Source organism: Xenopus tropicalis, chromosome 5 (genome assembly GCF_000004195.4).
Source record: "Xenopus tropicalis strain Nigerian chromosome 5, UCB_Xtro_10.0, whole genome shotgun sequence".
Lineage (NCBI taxonomy): Eukaryota > Metazoa > Chordata > Amphibia > Anura > Pipidae > Xenopus > Xenopus tropicalis.
In genome coordinates this window covers 126,270,889-126,289,903 of record NC_030681.2, presented here as the reverse complement: position 1 = coordinate 126,289,903, position 19,015 = coordinate 126,270,889, and the positions used below count along the sequence as shown (strand labels likewise).

Sequence of the window (19,015 nt, the reverse complement as noted above, 5' to 3'; positions counted from 1 at the left end):
GCCAGGAGGCACAGCCCAGCCCTGTCCTTACTGCCTGCCTTAAGGCACAAAGTGGGGGTGGGTAGGGGGCAGGACGAGAGGATACCCAAATGCCCTACACTTTTTAAATCTAGTGCAGCCTAGCGCTGTCTGCACTAGATTGAAAGAGCGGGTCTATGCTATTTGCGCATAGTAGTGGGCAAAATGCAAGAAAAAAATGGCTGATTTGAGCCTTTTTTTGCAATTTGCAAATTGTGTCCGGCATTGTACATTAACACTAAGATCCACAAGGCTTCTCATCCTCTTGGTACTTTTTCATGTTACAAGTAACATGAAAACTGTTTAATCCACATTCTAAAAAATAAAGAAACCAACGGGGTTTGTTTATTTAGAGCGGGGATCCCCAACCGTTTATACCCGTGAGCCACATTTTAATGGAAAAAGTATTGGGGAACAACACAAGCATGAACAATGTTCCTGGGGGTATAAATAAAAGCTTTAAATTGGCTACTAAATAGCCCCTATGTGGACTGACAGCATACAGAAGGCTCTGTTTGGCATTATACTTGGTTTTTATGCAACCGAAACTTGCCTCCTTACTAGAAATTCCACCTGCTTTGAGGCCACAGGGAGCAACATCCAAGGGGTTGAAGAGTAACATGTTGCCCCTGGGCCACTAGTTGGGGATTACTGATTTAGAGCAATGCTGTCCATGATGTTCCATGCTGTGGGCCAATTATCATTCTACATGTTTAGGGGATTATTAGAAATCAACAGTGTCATGCAAAGAGGACCATAGAGATGTTGGACATAGTGGAGGTCACAAAAAAAACCCCACTTTGAGGGTCAAAGCTGAGCCACTTTGGGCACAGCACTGATTTTGAGGACAGGGGGCTGCATTAAAACTACACCCCCAAATAATGTAGGTCTATAGAAAAATATATTATATAAAATAGCTCATATGTGAAACCCTGCTTCATGCAAATAAACCCTATCCATAAAAATATGATTTTTTTAGTATGTGCCATTGGATAATTTTAAATAGAAAATTGCCATTTTAGGTACTAAGGGCCACCCCCTAGGATCATACGATTCACAGTGCACACAAACAAACCAAGGGCACACATACATGTTACATATCAGCCAATTAATGGACAAAGTTCTGTCTTCCACTACTTCCTGTTATAGTTAGAGCTGTATTATTTCCTGTCAGGTGATCTCTGAGGGAGCACACGGCCCATCACTAAATGGTGGCTCAAGGGAAAAGATGTAAAAGGTAAACATGTATGGATATATTACAGTTTGGTAAGATTCTTTAATAGGTCACTTAATATGATATAAACTATCTTTTGGTTAAGTCATCTTTCTGGGGGTCTAGTTTTCCTTTAATTTGCCTCATGACCTGAGATTTTTGACTAAATAGAAGTAAGTTTATCATATATAGCTTTAGTTAAGAATATAAAGGAACCATGTAAGCACTGGCAAAAGGAATAGTGGCTGTATGTGTAGTACAAAAAAATACAAGGAAAATTGCTTTGGATATAAAGACATTTTCAAATCAAAGGGAATATCAAAGGTACAGGGAATGTTTTTATTCCACATCCCTACACACAGCAGAATTAGCACATGAGAAAGCAATAACATTTCAGCTCTATTAAGAGATTTTGTCCTTTTTTATGAAAATGTGCATCTCATTCAGAGAAAATAGGAGTGTAAAGAAAATCTGCCAAGAAAATTTTCCCAACAAAATCACTGATTTTGCTTACAACATACATACACCCCAATCATTTCCATCCCAATGATTTATGTAAGATTTAATGGTAGTTTATAATATAAATGGTGAGGTACCTAAGGAGAATCAAGGGCAGGATGTAAAGAAATAGTAATACCCATTTTTTGCAGTTACTAAACTTAATGCGGTGTGAAAGTTATTGCTACAGGTAGCACACTGTGCCCCCTAAACAATAGTGTAAACTAGTAACTGTAACAGCTTACAGCACAGTGGAACAAGACTGAGGGACATTGTTTTTGGGCCTAGTTTCAAAGACAAACGTTTTAAAACTCATTATAGTTCCATTTTTGACTATGTGTGTCCCTTAATAGAAAAGATGAATGAATTTTCTTCTTAAATTGTGGCATGGTGCATATACTGCAAACAGATGAGAAAAGTTAAATTGTGCCCAAAAATACACAGGAAACCAAAATGTAATAAAATAGCAAAAATGAGCCCTGTGCCATTTCTTTACAGAGTGCCCCAAGTCTCTCCAGTGAAAGAAAACTCTCCAATTCAAGTTATCACATGGAGCATATTTACTACAGTGCACATTTCATTTGACTTGGAAAATAGGCTCCACAGAATAACTTAAGGACTGGAGAGACTTTTCTTACCTTGGTGCATATCCCACCTTGCCTCTCATATTCATAAGCATGCATGTAAGCCGAGTACAGTAATGCAATAACTTATAGGAGAATCTAGAGGTTAATGAAAAAGATAAGAGAAAATGAAGCGGACATTTACTGTATTATTTTGATTAGGCAGCGCACAAGTAGGGCTTGTAAAGATGCGCAGCCGCCATGGGAAACAGAAAGAATGTCACAAAAAATGTTGATTGTATATGTGTAATGAGATGAAAAAAACACCACAGAATTTTATAGTTTGAATTAGTGACCAGGAAAATGTTATTGTGGATTTCCAGCATGCAAATGTCTAGCCTCTGGGCAACTAATATTCCCAGAAAGCATCAACATCCATCTTCTCTACCTGATAGCCCAATCAGCAGGCTATAGGTAGCAGAGTTATACAGTGTCAACCTAAATAATATATAGAAACATTTACAAAATGGACCTGGGTTTGTAAGAAAATCATGTGTTGGTAAATTCATTGCAAAGCTATAGCAGAGCAAGGGGCCTGCTTTTTTCAATATAATAAATGCAGATGCAACAGTTGTGTTCTGATTCCCTTCAGTATATACTGAGGGATTCTGGGGGATAGTCAGAAAATGTTACAGTCAACCTAGGGACAACAGTAAAAATGCTTATAGCAATGTCAAGTGAACATAAACTTTCCTGACTTAGCTGTATGTGCCCATATTAAATACAGGGATGCTTTATGCACAAAAGGCATCCTAAAAGGAGAAGGAAAGGTAAAAATCATTGGGAGGAGCCAAATGTCCAGCACCTCACAGTGATTGTAATCTCTTACCTTTTACTCTGTTAGGAGAAAACCACACTAGCCAGTGGTAGCTGCAAGCCAGTGATCATCTTCCTTCTTTATGCCACTTGTGTATGTGCCGTGAGAACTTTAACAAAAAAAAAAAGCTGCCATTCCCCCCTACTGCGCATGTGCCGGCCCTGGGATTCAGAAGACAGATGAGAGAAGGAAGAGGGTCGCTGGCTCGCAGCTACCCCAGGCTGGAGTGGTTTTCTCCTAACAGGGGCACCAGCCCAGGGTAAAAGTTAAGCGATTGAAGTCACATTTGGCACCCCCAGTGATTTTTACCTTTCCTTCTCCTTTAAGAACACAGAGAATTCACATGCAAAACAAAGGCTGAAGAGATCACAAAGTTCAGCTAATGGCATGATTGAATAACAGACCCATTAGACTGGTTTGTGAGACCGGTGCATGCAGCGGCAGGCAGATACAGTAACCTTTTAAAGCATACAGGTGCATAATACCAGGGCTAACAGATGTTGCTGCAAATGTAATTGCACTATTCACAGCATACAGAAGAGGTTCAATAAAGGCAAATGAGCATTGTCTCTAACAAAATTTTGATAAATCTGCCCCTAAGTGGATTAAATACTTTTCTCTGCTGGTGTTTTTTGTTGACGCATAGAAAAGTGGATCTGCTCTTAGGCACACACCGCCGTAGCTGCACTGACAGGTCCTGTGTTGGATTGTGTGGAGCTACACAGAGTGCATATTGTTTTATTGGGGCAAAAATAGGAATGTATGCATTTTTCATGCTGATATCCGCTTCCTGTAGCTCCGCAGAGGGCAACGCTAGGCCTGTCAATGCAGCTATAGGGGTGTGTGCATAATAGTGGATCCGCTTCTATAAAAAAACGCCTGCGGAGGAAAGCAGTCAATTCACTTAGTGTAGCCTTGCCCTAAGATCACCTTTACTGAAATTTACATTAAGTTGGCAAGTAAGTTCTACATGAGATAAAAGATATCTAAACAGTTCTATAGAATATTTTATTCAAAAATATGAACTAATGCTCAGCATACTGACAGTGTAATTAAATAACTGATTTGTTATTGAATGTTAAAAATGTCTGCCATAGCCCCATTTTATTCAGTTTCATTAACATGGTTCGATGTGAACTCACCTTTCAGAGGCTCGTAAGCTGCCAGTTCCAAACAGGTTCCGAATGGAGCGACAAGCTGGGAGTTTGGCATCTCGAGAATAGAAAACCATGCAGAAGTCTTTGGTGATCACAGCAGGCTGTGTACAATTTTCCATCTGTTAAAGAGCAAAGCAGCAGCTTTTGATTATCAGACTGGGAGTTTAGCGTTACAGTCAATAATAAATTCCACTATTTGGACCAGTTTTTCCCCAACCTTTATAGTTCAAGGAAATTCAAAGTTGTCTCTTATTTTGAGAAAGGAGTAAAAGAAAGAAGTGAAACATTGGGGTAACCATCTCTTCTGCTGTGGCACTGCCATACTGGCAGACCCAACTGATTGTTGTTGCATTACATATAATGTAATGTTTAGCACAAATAGGACACTACTAGATCTGCCAAGATCGTGCTGTGGTGGGCGGGTGAATTTTTTAAGATGGGAAAAGCCAGCAGGGAGGATGAGTTAAGGACTAGAGGTGGAAGAAGCACCCATCAGCATTTATATATCTTTGCATTATAAAGTTTTTTTCCCCATGTGTTTTTGTCTTGGCAAGTAGGTAGCTATAACTAGTAAATAGGATTTGACCACAAACCCGCAGAAGTTAGCAGTTACAGCATTACAAGCCTTTTCATAAAAGCAAAATTAAAAAACATTAAATTTATGTCCCAAAGAGGTTGCCTCACCTCAACATAGGCAGACAATGTCATGTAGATCTTCTCTCTGTATGGAGTGACACGATTCAGCAACAAAGAGTTGTGCATAGAGCTGTCCCAGGCCACCTCAAAGTGATAGAATGTCCTACCATAGAGACAAGGAGATATTGTTATATCCTAAAATAAAAGGTCAACTATAGTGAGACTATAGTCTGTAGAACCTACGACTATATAAACACAAAGTTCAAAACACCGTTACAGTATGTGTGTACGCAGAGATAGACTGACACACTGGTGGGAGAATGAGAGTAAAAACCAGAGAGACATATTGACTGAACATGCAGATATTTAGATAGATGTTTAGAGTTCTGTAAACATTACATATATGCAGTGGCCAATGTTGATCTAGTTGAGAAATGTATATTTGCTCTAGCCTCCAGAGTTCATAGTGTTACTAAAATGTTACAGTAGGTATTTCCTTGGGAAATAATAATTGTCTGGTAACTTCAACAAAAAACTGCAATTAGGCCAGTTCTAGAGACCTAGAGAACAAAATGTTGGAGGACATATGACTTTAATGAGAAGCTCTCATTAAAACACTGGCCACTGCTTTAAACACATAACATTTTAGAAAGCTGCCCACAATAAAAAAACAGAAGCATTTAAACTGGTTAAGCAAATGATATTGAGATATATGATGATACAAGGAAACTAGAAGCAGGGACTAGGAAGGGATAGCAGACAGGAAGACATTTTGGTGAACATGGACTGAGAAGGTAGTCAGGTTGTGAATGGATCTTAAGAAGCTAGTCTGGAAGATAAACCTATGAGTTACAGGGAAGTATGAACCAAATGGATCCATATGAGTAAAAGGAAGAACTGATGAGAGGATAGCTATTTAACAAACCAGCAGGAAAAGCAAAAGTGATGTAGGATAAGCTGACAAAAGTGGTGACAGCACACGTTTATGAGAGAGACCAATGGCAAGCCTTTAAATAAAGAGAGAGAAAGGACACAGGGGAATGGCTTGTGGATTAGAAGTGGTAATGTGCTGCTGAGAACATATTACTCTCCCAGAACTGGAGAGGAAGAATAATATTAAAAAGGAAATAGAGAAAACTGTGATGTTCCTGTTTTCTGTCAAAACAGCTTATCTTACAGGGAGAGGTTTGATAAGGAAATTCGGGAGTTGTGAGGTGCGGGAGATAAAAGGTAGAAGAGGAGAGGCAAGTAAAGGAGGAGGAAGCAGTGCAAAGGGACTTCAGACAAGGGTAGGAAAAGACAGAATATTAGTAGAGAGTACCTGGTGCCCCTCCCGGATTGGCAGCTGCAGGTAGGAGCCCCAAATACATAGTGAGAGAGAGTGTGAATGCCAAGGGCCAACAAAAAAAGCAGTGAGTGCAAATACCCATAGTTGGAGAAGGGAAAGACGAGGGTAATCAAGAATTTATCAGTTTATGCAGGGCATGGAGAAATTAAACACAAAGTAATAGATTATTTTGTAATTTCCTAACCTCATGTACACTATACCTACTACACCTACTAATATATTACAGACAATGTATTTATACTAAGAAGGTAAACATTACAAATATATTTCAAGGAACTTGTAAACTAAGAATGTATGAATTCCTGTTCCTGATAAACAAGTTGCTGACAGTGGGGATAATCTTTCTCAGTGCCACATGCATGAGTTAGATAAAGTAATATACAGCAAGGAAAGTAAGTATTGAACACATCAATATTTTTCTCAGTAAAGATATATCTAATGGGGCTATTGACATGAAATTTACACCAGATGTTGGTAAAAACCCAAGTAATCCACACATACAAAGAAAGACTTCTGACAGAGGAATCAATACAATAATCAGAAGAGTTGTCCAAGAGCCAAGGATCACTCGCTTCAGAAAGCCTTTGAATTAGCAGGTACAATTGCTTCAAAGCAAACAATATGTAATGCACTCAACCGACATGGTCTCTATGCACGCTAACTCCACTGCTGAAGAAAAAGCATGTTGAAGCTTGTTTTAAAGTTTTCTGCATAACATTTGGCCGAGCCAATGAAATTCTGGAAGACTATGGCCTGGTCAGATGAGACCAAAATTGAATCTTTGGATATCATTGCACGCACCATGTTTGGAGCAGAAATGGCACTGCACATCACCCCAAAAACACCCTACCAACAGTGAAGTTTGGAGGTGGGAACATTATGAAGTGGGCTGTTTTTCAGCATACAGTACTGGCAGACTTCATATGATTGAAGAAAGGGTGAATGGAGAAAGGTACCAGGACATTCTTGATAAGAATCTGCTGCCATCTACCAGAATGCTGAAGATGAAATGAGGGTGGACATTTCAGCAAGACAATGATCCCAAACACAAAGACAAGGAATCTCTTAATTGGTTTCAGAGTGAGAAAATAAAGCTGCTAGAATGGCCCAGTCAATCACCCAACTTGAATCCAATTGAAAATGTATGGAAACAACTAAAGATCAGAGTTCATAGAAGAGGCCCCCTTGGAACCTTCAAGATTTGAAGGCAGTTTGTGTAGAAGAATGGGCCAAAATCTTAAAGACTACCTTTTGGAGCACTCACCCAGCACCTGATCTGGGAATCAGCACTTATATTGTAGTGTCACCCACTGTGACCTACAGCACTTATACTGTATTTGCCTATTTGTGTCTGTAAGTTACCCTCCCATATAGATTGTAAGCTCTACGGGGCAGGGACCTATTTATCTTGTATCTATCTGTATTTATTGTTGTACTTTGTATTTATCTATTATTATCTTAATAACCCCGTTTGTATTAATGTATTCTACTGTACAGCGCTGAGTACATAAATAGCACTTTATAAATAAAGATATACATACATACATACACCTGAGCAATGCATGCAACTAGTTTCTCTATACAGTAGGCACCTTGAAGCTGTCATTACCAACAAGGGCTTTTCTACTAAGTATTATATACATTTCAGTAAGTGTGTTCAATACTTATTACCTTATTAATTATCTTATTTTTCCACTTTACTATTTATAACTTAATTTATGGACTTATTATGTTGGGTTGAAACCCCCAACATACTGTTCTTCGACTTTAGCTTATTCTTCCGCTTCTTCTTCTTCTTCTTCCGCTTCTTCTTATTCTTAGCGCCCCCCATTTTCTAAACGCTACTCCTCCTACAGTTTTAGGGGTACAACACCCAAACTCCCCACTCTTCTTCACCCTATAGTGGAGCAGGTTGCTTGTGCTTTTCTAAGTGATCCCGCCCCCCGTCTTTTTGTGGCGCCCTTCTGAACCCCCCAATTTTCCCATTGACTTTGACAGGGAAGATTTTCAAACTGCTGCCACACTTACAGCTTTGAAGCTACAGCCCCCAAACTTGAATAACATAATCATGGGGTCACCCCAAAACAGCGACATATGTTGGATGACCCCAAAATGAGAGGGGCAACAACAGCCAATCAAATTTCACCTGTTGACTTTAATGGGGAAATTGAAACTGCTGCCAATCTTACAGCTTTGAGGCGACACTCCCCAAACTTGAATCACATAGTCATGGGCTCAGCCTGAATGAAAATATGATGATTGCTAGATGCCTAAAAGTGGGCGGAGCTGTGAACAGCCAATCAGATTTTACCTATTGATTTGAAGGATATTCAAGCTGCTGCCATTCTCACAGTAATAACACCAGGGTCCCCAAACTTTTTACACTTGGTCACTAGGGGAGTGCAGTTTTAGTTTTGAAAAGTGGGTGGAGCCACCAACAGCCAATCAAATTTCAACTATTGATTTTTATTGGTTTGATGCCCAGAATTCCCAAACTTTGCATAGTCAGACCCTGGGTGACTACGCATTCAAGCCTGAATGAAAATATGATGATTATTGGATGCCCAAAAGCGAGTGGAACTGTGAACAGCCAATCAGATTTTACCTATTGACTTGGTGGAAATCCAACCTGCAGCCATTCTCACAGTAATAACACAAGGGTCCCCAAACTTTGCAGAGTTAGGCACCAGGTAACTGTGGTTCAAGGTAAGAAAAAGTGGGCGGAGCCACCAACAGCCAATCAGAGTTTACCTATTGACTTTCAATGGGGAAATTCAACCTGATGCCATTCTCACAGAATTAACACCAGGGTCCCCAAACTTTTCACAGTTGATCACTAGGGGACTGCAGTTTTAGTTTCTCACATGTTTAATGTCAGGGTCCCCAAACTTTGCACAGTTTGTCACTGGGTGACTATGTTCCAAGTTTAGAAAACTTGGTTGGGACCAACAACAACCAATCAGGTTTCACCTATAGACTTTATATATTTAAATTTAAACTGCTGCCATTCTTTAAATATTAAAACTAAGGTCCCCAAACTTTGCAGAGTTGGTCACCAGGTAACTGCGTTTTAGAGTTAGAAAAAGTGGGTGGGGCCACCAACAGCCAATCAGATTTTAACTATTGATTTTCAATGGGGAAATTCAATCTGCTGCCATTCTCACAGTATTAACACCAGGGTCACTAGGGGACAGCATTTTTAGGTTTTAAAAAGTGGGTGGAGCCACCAACAGCCAATCAGATTTTTTTTTTGTTTAAATTTAAAATTCTGCTTTTTTCACACTGTTTATGTCAGGGTTCCCAAACTTTGCACAGTCAGTGACTGGATGACTACATATTCAGGGTAAGAACACGTGGGAGGAGCCACCAACAGCAAATCCATTTCCTCCCATTAGATTTAATTGGTTTATATTTAAACTGATGCCATTATTTAAATATTAATTTCAGGGTTGTTAAAGTTTCCAGAGTTAGTCACAGGGTATTTGCCGTTCCAAGTTAGAAAAAAGTCGAAACAGCCAATAACATTTCACCTATTTACTTTCAATGGTGAAGTGTAAAATGCTGTCAGTCTCACAATTGTTATTTTTTTAGTCCCCAAAATTTGCAAAGTTGGTCACTGGGGGGCTGCAGTTCAAAAACAGGAAACGTGGGTTGGGCCACTAACAGCCAATCAGATTTTATCCATTGAATTTTATTGGTTTAAATTTAAAATGCTGTCATTCTCACACTATTTATGCCAGGGTACTCACTGTGTGTCACTGAGTGACTTCGACTCAAGGTTAGAAAAAGTGGGCGGAGCCACCAACCACCAATCACAATTCACCTATTGATTTTTATTGGTTTAAATTTTAACTGCACGCCCATGAATGATGCCCCAGGAGCTTAGTCTCTAATTGCATCTATTGAATAGAGATGTATACTCCTGTACTGTAGCTTGCTAGGTGCCCACTACAATGTGTTTTAAAGTGCATTAGTAACAATCCATGAAAAGTAATGTCTGTTTCTAGATGTCAAACCCAACAGCCAGAAACATTGTCCTCAAAGTACAGTGGAGACAAAGGGTCAGGGTAAGGGGCAGCAAATACTTTCCAACTAGAGAGACTTCTATCAAATAGCAATGTAGCAGCCATTACAAAGAGAAGAACTAGGCTGCATTGCTTTTTGAATCTGCTTCTAAGTTCTGGCTTCAGAAAAGAAAATATGGATCCTAATATGTCTCTTTCTCTCCCCAGTTTGATGGCCATGCTTTATGAATAACAACTGGCAAAGTCCACAGAAGTGTTTATCTGGTTACACACTAACCCACTGGCCAGTTAAAGATGCTTAATATGCGTTTCAAAAAAGCATCAGTTAATAGAGCTTCTCCTGCAGAATCCTGCATTGATATCTGTGTGTTTTCCCATGCCAGATTCCCTTAAAAACTACCGTTCTACCTACTACAGTATTGCACTAGAGTCCCTGATTTTCTTATTTAATCCTCTACAATAAATCAACTAAAAACTTACTATACAATGATTAGTATTGTTTGCAAGGTAATGCTTCAGGGCAAATGCACCACGCAGCATGGATTAGAAGCTGAGGATGATTTTAATTTAGAGCATTAATAGACAGAACACTGGGGGCTATGTAAAAAAAAGTGACTAAGTTTGCCCAGGAGCAATCACCCATAGCAACCAATCAGCATTTAGAATTTGCTGGTCACCTATTTAAAAGCAAATCTTAGTGGTTGCTATGGGTTACTGCTACTGGGCAAACAGTGATTTTTTTTACATATGTGGCATCCTTCCATTTATTTTATATTGTACACAGATGTCCAGGGTATGATAAGTATTTAACATACATTGACCAGCCAATGACTAGATGGGCCAATGACTTCAAGAAGAAAAGTCATTTGCCAGATCTGTAGGGGGTAGAAAAGTTGTCAAAAAAAGTGCAAGAGTGCAGATAAGCGCAGAATGAAATGTTTGCTTGTCGCAGGAAACACATCTGCTGGTTGTGGACAAATCCAAACAAAAATGAGGCAAACAGAACAAACTCCTCTTATTTAGTTTAATCATAACTACAGCCCATCAGTTTGCCCAGATGCAGCCCCTTTCCACCTGCTCATGTGAACAGAACATATGTTGCCCATCTTAACTCGGCACAAGGTGACAATTAAAGAGATTTCATTGTTCCCTCCACCTTCATATCACTGGCAAACAGTCTCAGTGTTTTTAGTTATTATAGAGATCTGGAAAAGGCTGAAACCCCTCTAACATCAGTCTGACCACCCAGGGATATTTGATCAAATAACTTTCACATTATAATAGCCATTGATGAGACCCATCATGTCTGGCACTATCAGGTCTTAGGGGGCATCTTGTAAAGGGCAAGATGCATTGGGACAGGAATCATCATGTTTTTCCCCCCCCAATGTATACTATAAGGTTGAAGGGAGTTGTTGCTGGCAGGAGGAGGGCCGTACCATAGTATCCAACAGCTAGTGCTTTAATGGAGACTGTTACACAGTAGAAGCTGCGTGGAAATAAAAGTGCTGGGAATGAGACAACTGCTGATATTGGGGCACAGTATAACCTTCCAGTTTGGGGCAGCGTCACTAAACACACACTTGGGCTGCTGCTACTGCACAGTTCTGTTTGTCACTTACAGTTATGGCTGTTTCTTGTGGGGGAGGGAAAGGACTTGCCCAGCCCTCATTAAAACAGTAAAACACATTGTAAACCAATTGTATATTTGACATTATACAGTTAAAGGAAGGGGGAATATGATACTAGGAGAAAAGGCTGCATTTTGGGATACTGTCAGCCCCAGTGTTGCTCCACAGAACAAGTAGCCCTATCTGAAAGCTGCACTGATGACATCATGAGCTGTAAAAGACAAGATTACTATATGGGCAGTCAGTTAACTGGGCAGCACGGTGGCGCAGTGAGTAGCACTGCTGCCTTACAGAAGCACTGGTCACGAGTTCAATCCTGGCCAGGGCACCGTCTGTAAGGAGTTTAAGTGTATGTTCTCCCCGTGCTTGCGTGGGTTTCCTCCCACACTCCAAAAACATACAGATAGGATCCCCCTTCCCTTAGTGTGTGAATGTGTGAGTGAGTGATAAGCCAGTATGAATAATCTCCATGGTCGTGGAGGACTATACTGGCTTGTGTGAATGGGAGCCAGTATGAATAATCTCCATGGTCGTGGAGGACTATACTGGCTCGAGTGAATGTTTTGCAAAACATTTGTTTTCCCCCAAAAAGATACATTGAAGTCAATGGGCCCTTTTTATCATATGGGTTGTTTTGCAATATGAAATTTCAACATGCAACAAAATGTAGCTAATTTATCCATATTTTTGGAGTTCATATAATACTTTTTTTGAAAAATTTACATTCATATATTTTCATAAAGGACATGTCAACCCCAAAAATATTTTTTTTGCCTCATAAAAGAAAACATAATTCAAAGCAACTTTCCAATATCAATTTGTTAAACATTATTAGTGCTTTAATAGTTATTATGTTGGGTTGAAAACCCCACAGACTGTTCTTCCACTTTGGCTTATTCTTCCGCTTCTTCTTCTTCTTAGCGCCCCCCATTTTCTAAACGCTACTCCTCCTACAGTTTTAGGGGTACAGCACCCAAACTCCCCACACTTCTTCACCCTATAGTGGAGCAGGTTGCTTGTGCTTTTCTAAGTGATCCCGCCCCCCGTCTTTTTGTAGCGCCGCTCCGAACCCCCCAATTTTCCCATTGACTTTGACAGGGAAGATTTTCAAACTGCTGCCATTCTTACAGCTTTGAAGCTACACCCCCCAAACTTAAATAACATAATCATGGGGTCACCTCGAATGAAACAGCGATATTTGTTGGATGACCCCAAAATGGGAAGGGCCAACAACAGCCAATCAAGTTTCACCCATTGACTTTAATGGGGAAATTGAAACTGCTGCCGCACTTACAGTTTTGAGGCGACACTTCCTAAACTTGAATCACATAGTCAAGGACTCAGCCTGAATGAAAATATGATGATTGCTGGATGCCCAAAAGTGGGCAGAGCTGTGAACCGCCAATCAGATTTTATCTATTGATTTGAAGGAAATCCAACCTGCTGCCAGCCTCACAGTAATAACACCAGGGTCCCTAAACTTTTTACACTTGGTCACTAGGGGACTGCAGTTTTTGTTTTGAAAAGTGGGTGGGGCCACCAACAGCCAATCAAATTTCACCTATTGATTTTTATTGGTTTGATGCCAGGGTTCCCAAACTTTGCACAGTCAGTCACTGGGTGACTACATATTCAGGGTAAGAACAAGTGCGTGGAGCCACCAACAGCCAATCCATTTCCACCCATTAGATTTCATTAGTTTATATTTAAACTGATGCCATTATTTAAATATTAATTCCAGGGTTGTTAAACTTTCCAGAGTTTGTCACAGGGTATTTGCCCTGTGACAAGTTAGAAAAAAATGGGCAGAGCCACCAACAGGCAATAACATTTCACCTATTTAATTTCAATGGTGAAGTGTAAAATGCTGTCAGTCTCACAATTTTTATGCCTGAGTCTCCAAAATTTGCAAAGTTGGTCACTGGGGGGCTGCAATTCAAAAATAGGAAAAGTGGGTTGGGCCACTAACAGCCAATCAGATTTCATCCATATGCCAGAGTGCCCACTGTTTGTCACTGGGTGACTTCGAGTCAAGGTTAAAAAAAGGGGGCAGGGTCACAACCACCAATCACAATTCACTTATTGACTTTAATTGGTTTAAATTTTAACTGCTGCCATTCCTTAACTATTAATCATAGGGTCACGAAACTTTGCAGGGTTAGTCACTGGGTAACTGCAGTTCCAGGTTAGAAAAAGGGGGTGGAGCCACCAACCGCCAATCAGATGTCACTCGTTGGCTTTCAGTGGGTATATTTAAATTGCTGCCATTCAGACACTATTAAAACCGGGGTCCCCAAACTTTGCACAGTGGTTTTTACTATGTAACTGTGGCCCAAGGTTAGAGAAAGTGGGCAGAACCCATTCAGTGACTTCATGTTTTTCAACCCAACATGAAGTTTGTTCTCAAACTTACTTTTCTAGTTTGTTTTGATTACTTTGTATGTTGGTTGTTACCAACATTTGCTGTAAATTTCATGTCAATAGCCCCATTAGAAATATATTTACTGAGAAAAACCATGATGTGTTCAATACTTACTTTCCCTGCTATATATACTAAACTATGAGGAAAGAACCACACGCTAAGGAGGTTGCTAATAGAAAGTTAGCCAGGTAAAGAGGTGTTTTGGGATAGCGAGTGATTGGAGAAACGCATGAAATAATAACAAATGAAACACGATAAAGCATGGAAGAGGAAGATAAGTGAAAAAGAAGAAGATGGGGGGAGAGGAAATTTAAGGGTTGACTTAGGAATGATTAAAAAAAAATACCTAGGAGTATCAGAATCAAGAAACTGCCTGAAACACAAATAAGGAGACGTTAGTGCAGGCAACAGGTTGGTACCAATATTCTCAAGGCCCCAAAAGTCTCCCAGCATATTCATTCGGGGATAAGGAAACTGTTAGTGTTAGGGGCAAAACTATTAAACAGATTTTAACTTGTCCAATTGTTAAAGTAAACTGTATGATAAAACCTACAAGGTTCTGCTTTATAGGAACTATATACCCTTACCAATCAACATTCATTACCATACTGTTTAACCTTACCTTATAGTTATCCAAGTTAAGAGTGTTTTTTTAGTCAACAGTTTCTTAAAAAACACTTTGAATAACATTACTTCAGAGGCTTACTTTGGCTACATTAGTGCTGTAGCCTAACAACATGCCCATACTTTTTTTTCTTGCAGTTCTTAACATTAGGAGGGGGTGGCCTGGGGGTCTGCACTCAAATAACTTCTATTACAGACACATGTGAGAGCATCTCTAGCTCGCCCAAACTCCAGCAAGGCACATGACCAATAAAAACATCATTGAAACCATGTTGTTAAGCGGTCACTTAGACCTTGTGATGCATTTCCAAATAAAAGCTATCACTGCACTTTTTTTTTAAAGAAACCATTAAACACAAATACTGTGACTATTTTTATAACATGGTCATCTATAAGAAGGGAACAAAATAAGAGGGGTAAAAATTGCTTATACTATGGAATTCTGTATCATTTTTGCATAACCTTTGTAATGGTGAGTCAGTCTACTACTGGACACCTGTATCTATTTCAGAAACCAGTCCTTTCCTGCTGTCTAAGTTTAATAGCCATCTGTCCAGGCCTCAATGGTATATTAAGTTAAGCATTTGAGCCAGAGTAATAAGAGGCATATAGGTCTTATTTAGTGTAGGGTTATCTGGGGGGTGGGGGGTAAAGTCTTGAAATGTAGTAAGGGTAAATGGGTGGAATAAGGACATTATTGTTCAGATGTTGGAATGTACTTAAAGTCTAAAGTGGTCTTCATGGTAGGTATAAAAAGACAAAATGAAGAAGTCATAGTGCAAGAGGTTCTATGGCTATACTAACAAAGAAAAAATTATGTAAAAGGTTTAGTAGACAAAGAGGTGTTGATGCCTCTGGAGATGCAGGGGCTGCAATGGCTGATGCTGGAAATGATATACAAAGGTGACATTTAAATAATTTGTGAGGATGTCAGGATATGTGCAAAGGAACATGTAAAGTAATGGAAGGGTATGGGTGTGATTGGGGAATAAGTTACAAGGATTTGTTTGGGAAGGCTGGATGAGGAAAGCACGGGAAGCTGCTGCTCAGATTTCTCTGATTCATGCTTAATGATGAAGCCAAAAGCCAAAGGTATAGGGAACACAGCAATAGAAGCAAAATTCAGTTCAGTGCCAATCTCTAGTATGTGCCTCCTAGGGCCTGTTTAGCCTTCCAGCTACTCTGTATAAGTATGGTATGGTGTCGGATTCATCCCCACTCTGCTTTTTTTACAAAACCCACATTGTAACTTACCGATCACCTCCTTCAGGGGGCCGATATCCCGCAGATAGAATATTCAGTGACAAGATGTTTGGGTCAATTAGAGACTCATCTGCCTCTGGGGTATTCCGGATGCGACCTAAGTTTACAGAAATGATTGGTTTTATGAAGGTAGGGAATATGTTATACATGGCTGCTGTAAGAGAATAAGGGGCTATGCATGAAGCACAGAGCTCTAACATGGGAGAAAGGCTATTAAAATCAATGATGTCCAACCAATAAACATCCAAGCACTAGAGAACTGCAAATATATACACCATCCGACAACATTTAGATGCCAGTGGGATGCAAAATGGACATTCCTGAATTAATATAAGATGGAATTCTGACTGAACCAGCCAAATTTACTTGTAAAGTAAAAATTAATGTTATATATATTGTTCATGCCATCTAGGGATTTGACATCTCAAAGAATGACTTATTGGACAATCATTGTAGGGTATGAGTAATGCAAATTTACAATTGTTGCTTTCCTTTTCAATCGATAGCAGCATTTATTAATATTAACCCGAGGGTGAGTTTAGTCAGTTGAGACAGTGGTTCTCACCTACAACCAGCTCTCGCACTTCCAGCCACTTCAGCTCAGCGCCAGCTTCATGCACCAGTGTCACTGAAATGCGTCTCTGGATACCCTGTAAAAGAAGTTATTATACATTTGTAGAGTTAATTATGTTATTTACTACCAGCAGGACAGGGTACAAAGTGCAAAAATGTGGATTTTTTTTATCAGGTGTGAGGTGCAGAGGATAGACAGGGTCTCAGTAAATGACCCCCATAATATTTCAAAAATAATGTGAGGTGATAGCAGTAGTACAATGGGGCATCTCCAACTAATATATAAGGATATAAAAAAAGTTGTGTTACTTCTATATGGCATTATGCAACATATAACAGACCTGCAAACACTAACTTGTTACATATAAAACACTCTAATTGCTGTTCTAATAAAACTTCCACTTGTTCATTGTAAGAGACAGAACAGAAAAACAGATAAGGTATTAGACGTCACCCTGGAGTTCCATGACTATGACCCTGCATGTAATCTCATGCCTTCATATGTCCTTAGAACTCGCCTCTGACATCAATAGATTTATGTCTCTTTAACACAATTTTACTTTATGGCAAATGGCAGATCTGTAGGAAGGCACAGTACCTGGTGGAGAAGAAATGTCCCATGACAAGGCAAACCCACTCCATGATCTACTGACACAGGTATGTAACTGTAAGAGTGATAAGTTAGAAAGTCAAAAATCTGTAGTAAGAAACATTTGTGGACAGTCATATATCTACATTGCATTAAAGCTCCTTCATTCAACTGAAAGGCATTAGTATTATGTGATTTTAAGGATTCAGATTCGGTTCAGCCAGGAGCTTGGATTTGGCCGAATCCAAATTCTGCTGAAAAAAGGCCGAATCCTGAACCGAATTCTGGATTTGGTGCATTCCTAATTAACAAGCAGGGAACCAGGAATGTAAAACAAGTTTCTATTGTTGGTCTAATGGTCTTTTATGATTTTGTTTTCTTCACAAATTTAAAGAGACATAAGTTGACTTACTCTCCATTGGCTTCAAGTTCACAGATCTGGAAGTAAGCCATCAGGTCATACTTGCAGTGACAGGGACCAACACTGGGAACTCGCTGTCTGCTCAACTTAGTGGCAGGAACTGGGGAGAGAAAAGTCACAATTGATATTGACTGAATGGAAGTGAGGAGTTGGAAAAGAATTCTGTACACATATTTGAAGAAAAAAGAAAACAGGTCAAAACCAGCAAATACCAAAACAAAAGCCATGCAGATATTAAAAGTTTCAATGGTTTATGTGTGATAAGTGTTAGACTGGGCCTCCTAGGGCTTACCAAAGAACCTGACATCCAGGGCCCAAAACAGATGGAGACAGTGCCACATACTGTATATAGGTTATATAGGCTCATGGTGGAAATAAGAAAGTCAGTCCAACCCTATGTGTTATTTAAATTTGTTGGCATGTACAAAACTCATTACCTGTAATCTAGTAATGCTTGTGTCTAGTGGCACCTAACATTTAGGGAATTCCTGAGGTTTGCTAAAGAAAAAATCACACTCTAGTGTGGATCAGAGATGTCTATAAATGTAGGACAGCAATAGGCAGAGCAAAGTATGTTGTTTGCACATCTACTGTATGACCCCAAACCAATTATCATCCTTGTCATTATTATCTTTATTCTGATAAAGTGCTACGTACTATACAATGTGCTGTGCATTCACTTTTTTTAGGTACAGCAAACTTTTGTCCCAAAAAAAATTCCACAAAACAAGAAAGGGATGGCGTTCATAATAGCAAATGCATTACAGGATGTAGCGAAAACAGAGGAAATGAGCAATGGAAGTAGGAAAATGTGAATGTGGGTGTGATGGTGGGTTAGGGTCATAGAGGGGATAGGAAGAATAGGATATGGGTGACAAATGTAGGACTATATTTGAGAAGACTACATCTTAAGAAGGGTCCTGAAAAGGGGCATTTCTTCTTGGTAATTTAATGCACAGAATCTTTATGTCCTATATATATATATATATATATATATATATTGATAATGGGAGAGTGCAGAGGATCTCTTGTTGTCTATAAGAATACTAAATCCTGCCAATGGGTTCAGGGGCAGTAGAACATAGAGGGTTTGTCTTGTATGCTGAGCATTAATTGTATATAATAAATGACACAAACCTTTTTAAGTGGAACCGCAC

At 39.5% G+C, this 19,015-nt stretch overlaps 1 protein-coding gene across 13 annotated transcripts in view; it reads right to left on the bottom strand.

Annotated features, from left to right (window-relative positions):
- kif1a (kinesin family member 1A) overlaps positions 1-19,015 on the bottom strand; it is a 106,682-nt gene that overhangs the window by 12,491 nt on the left and 75,176 nt on the right. For 4 of the 13 annotated variants that reach the window (XM_031902551.1, XM_031902559.1, XM_031902555.1 and 1 more), the window contains 9 exons: positions 17,850-17,958; positions 17,447-17,513; positions 16,841-16,925; positions 16,267-16,372; positions 14,735-14,761; positions 6,284-6,307; positions 5,011-5,125; positions 4,312-4,445; positions 2,368-2,451 (listed from right to left, as the gene is read on the bottom strand). In XM_031902551.1, the coding sequence (XP_031758411.1) occupies positions 2,368-2,451; positions 4,312-4,445; positions 5,011-5,125; positions 6,284-6,307; positions 14,735-14,761; positions 16,267-16,372; positions 16,841-16,925; positions 17,447-17,513; positions 17,850-17,958 (751 nt within the window). The remainder of the gene's footprint in view (positions 1-2,367; positions 2,452-4,311; positions 4,446-5,010; positions 5,126-6,283; positions 6,308-14,734; positions 14,762-16,266; positions 16,373-16,840; positions 16,926-17,446; positions 17,514-17,849; positions 17,959-19,015) is intronic. The other 9 variants (XM_031902558.1, XM_018094455.2, XM_012971269.3 and 6 more) reach the window with 6 other exon arrangements.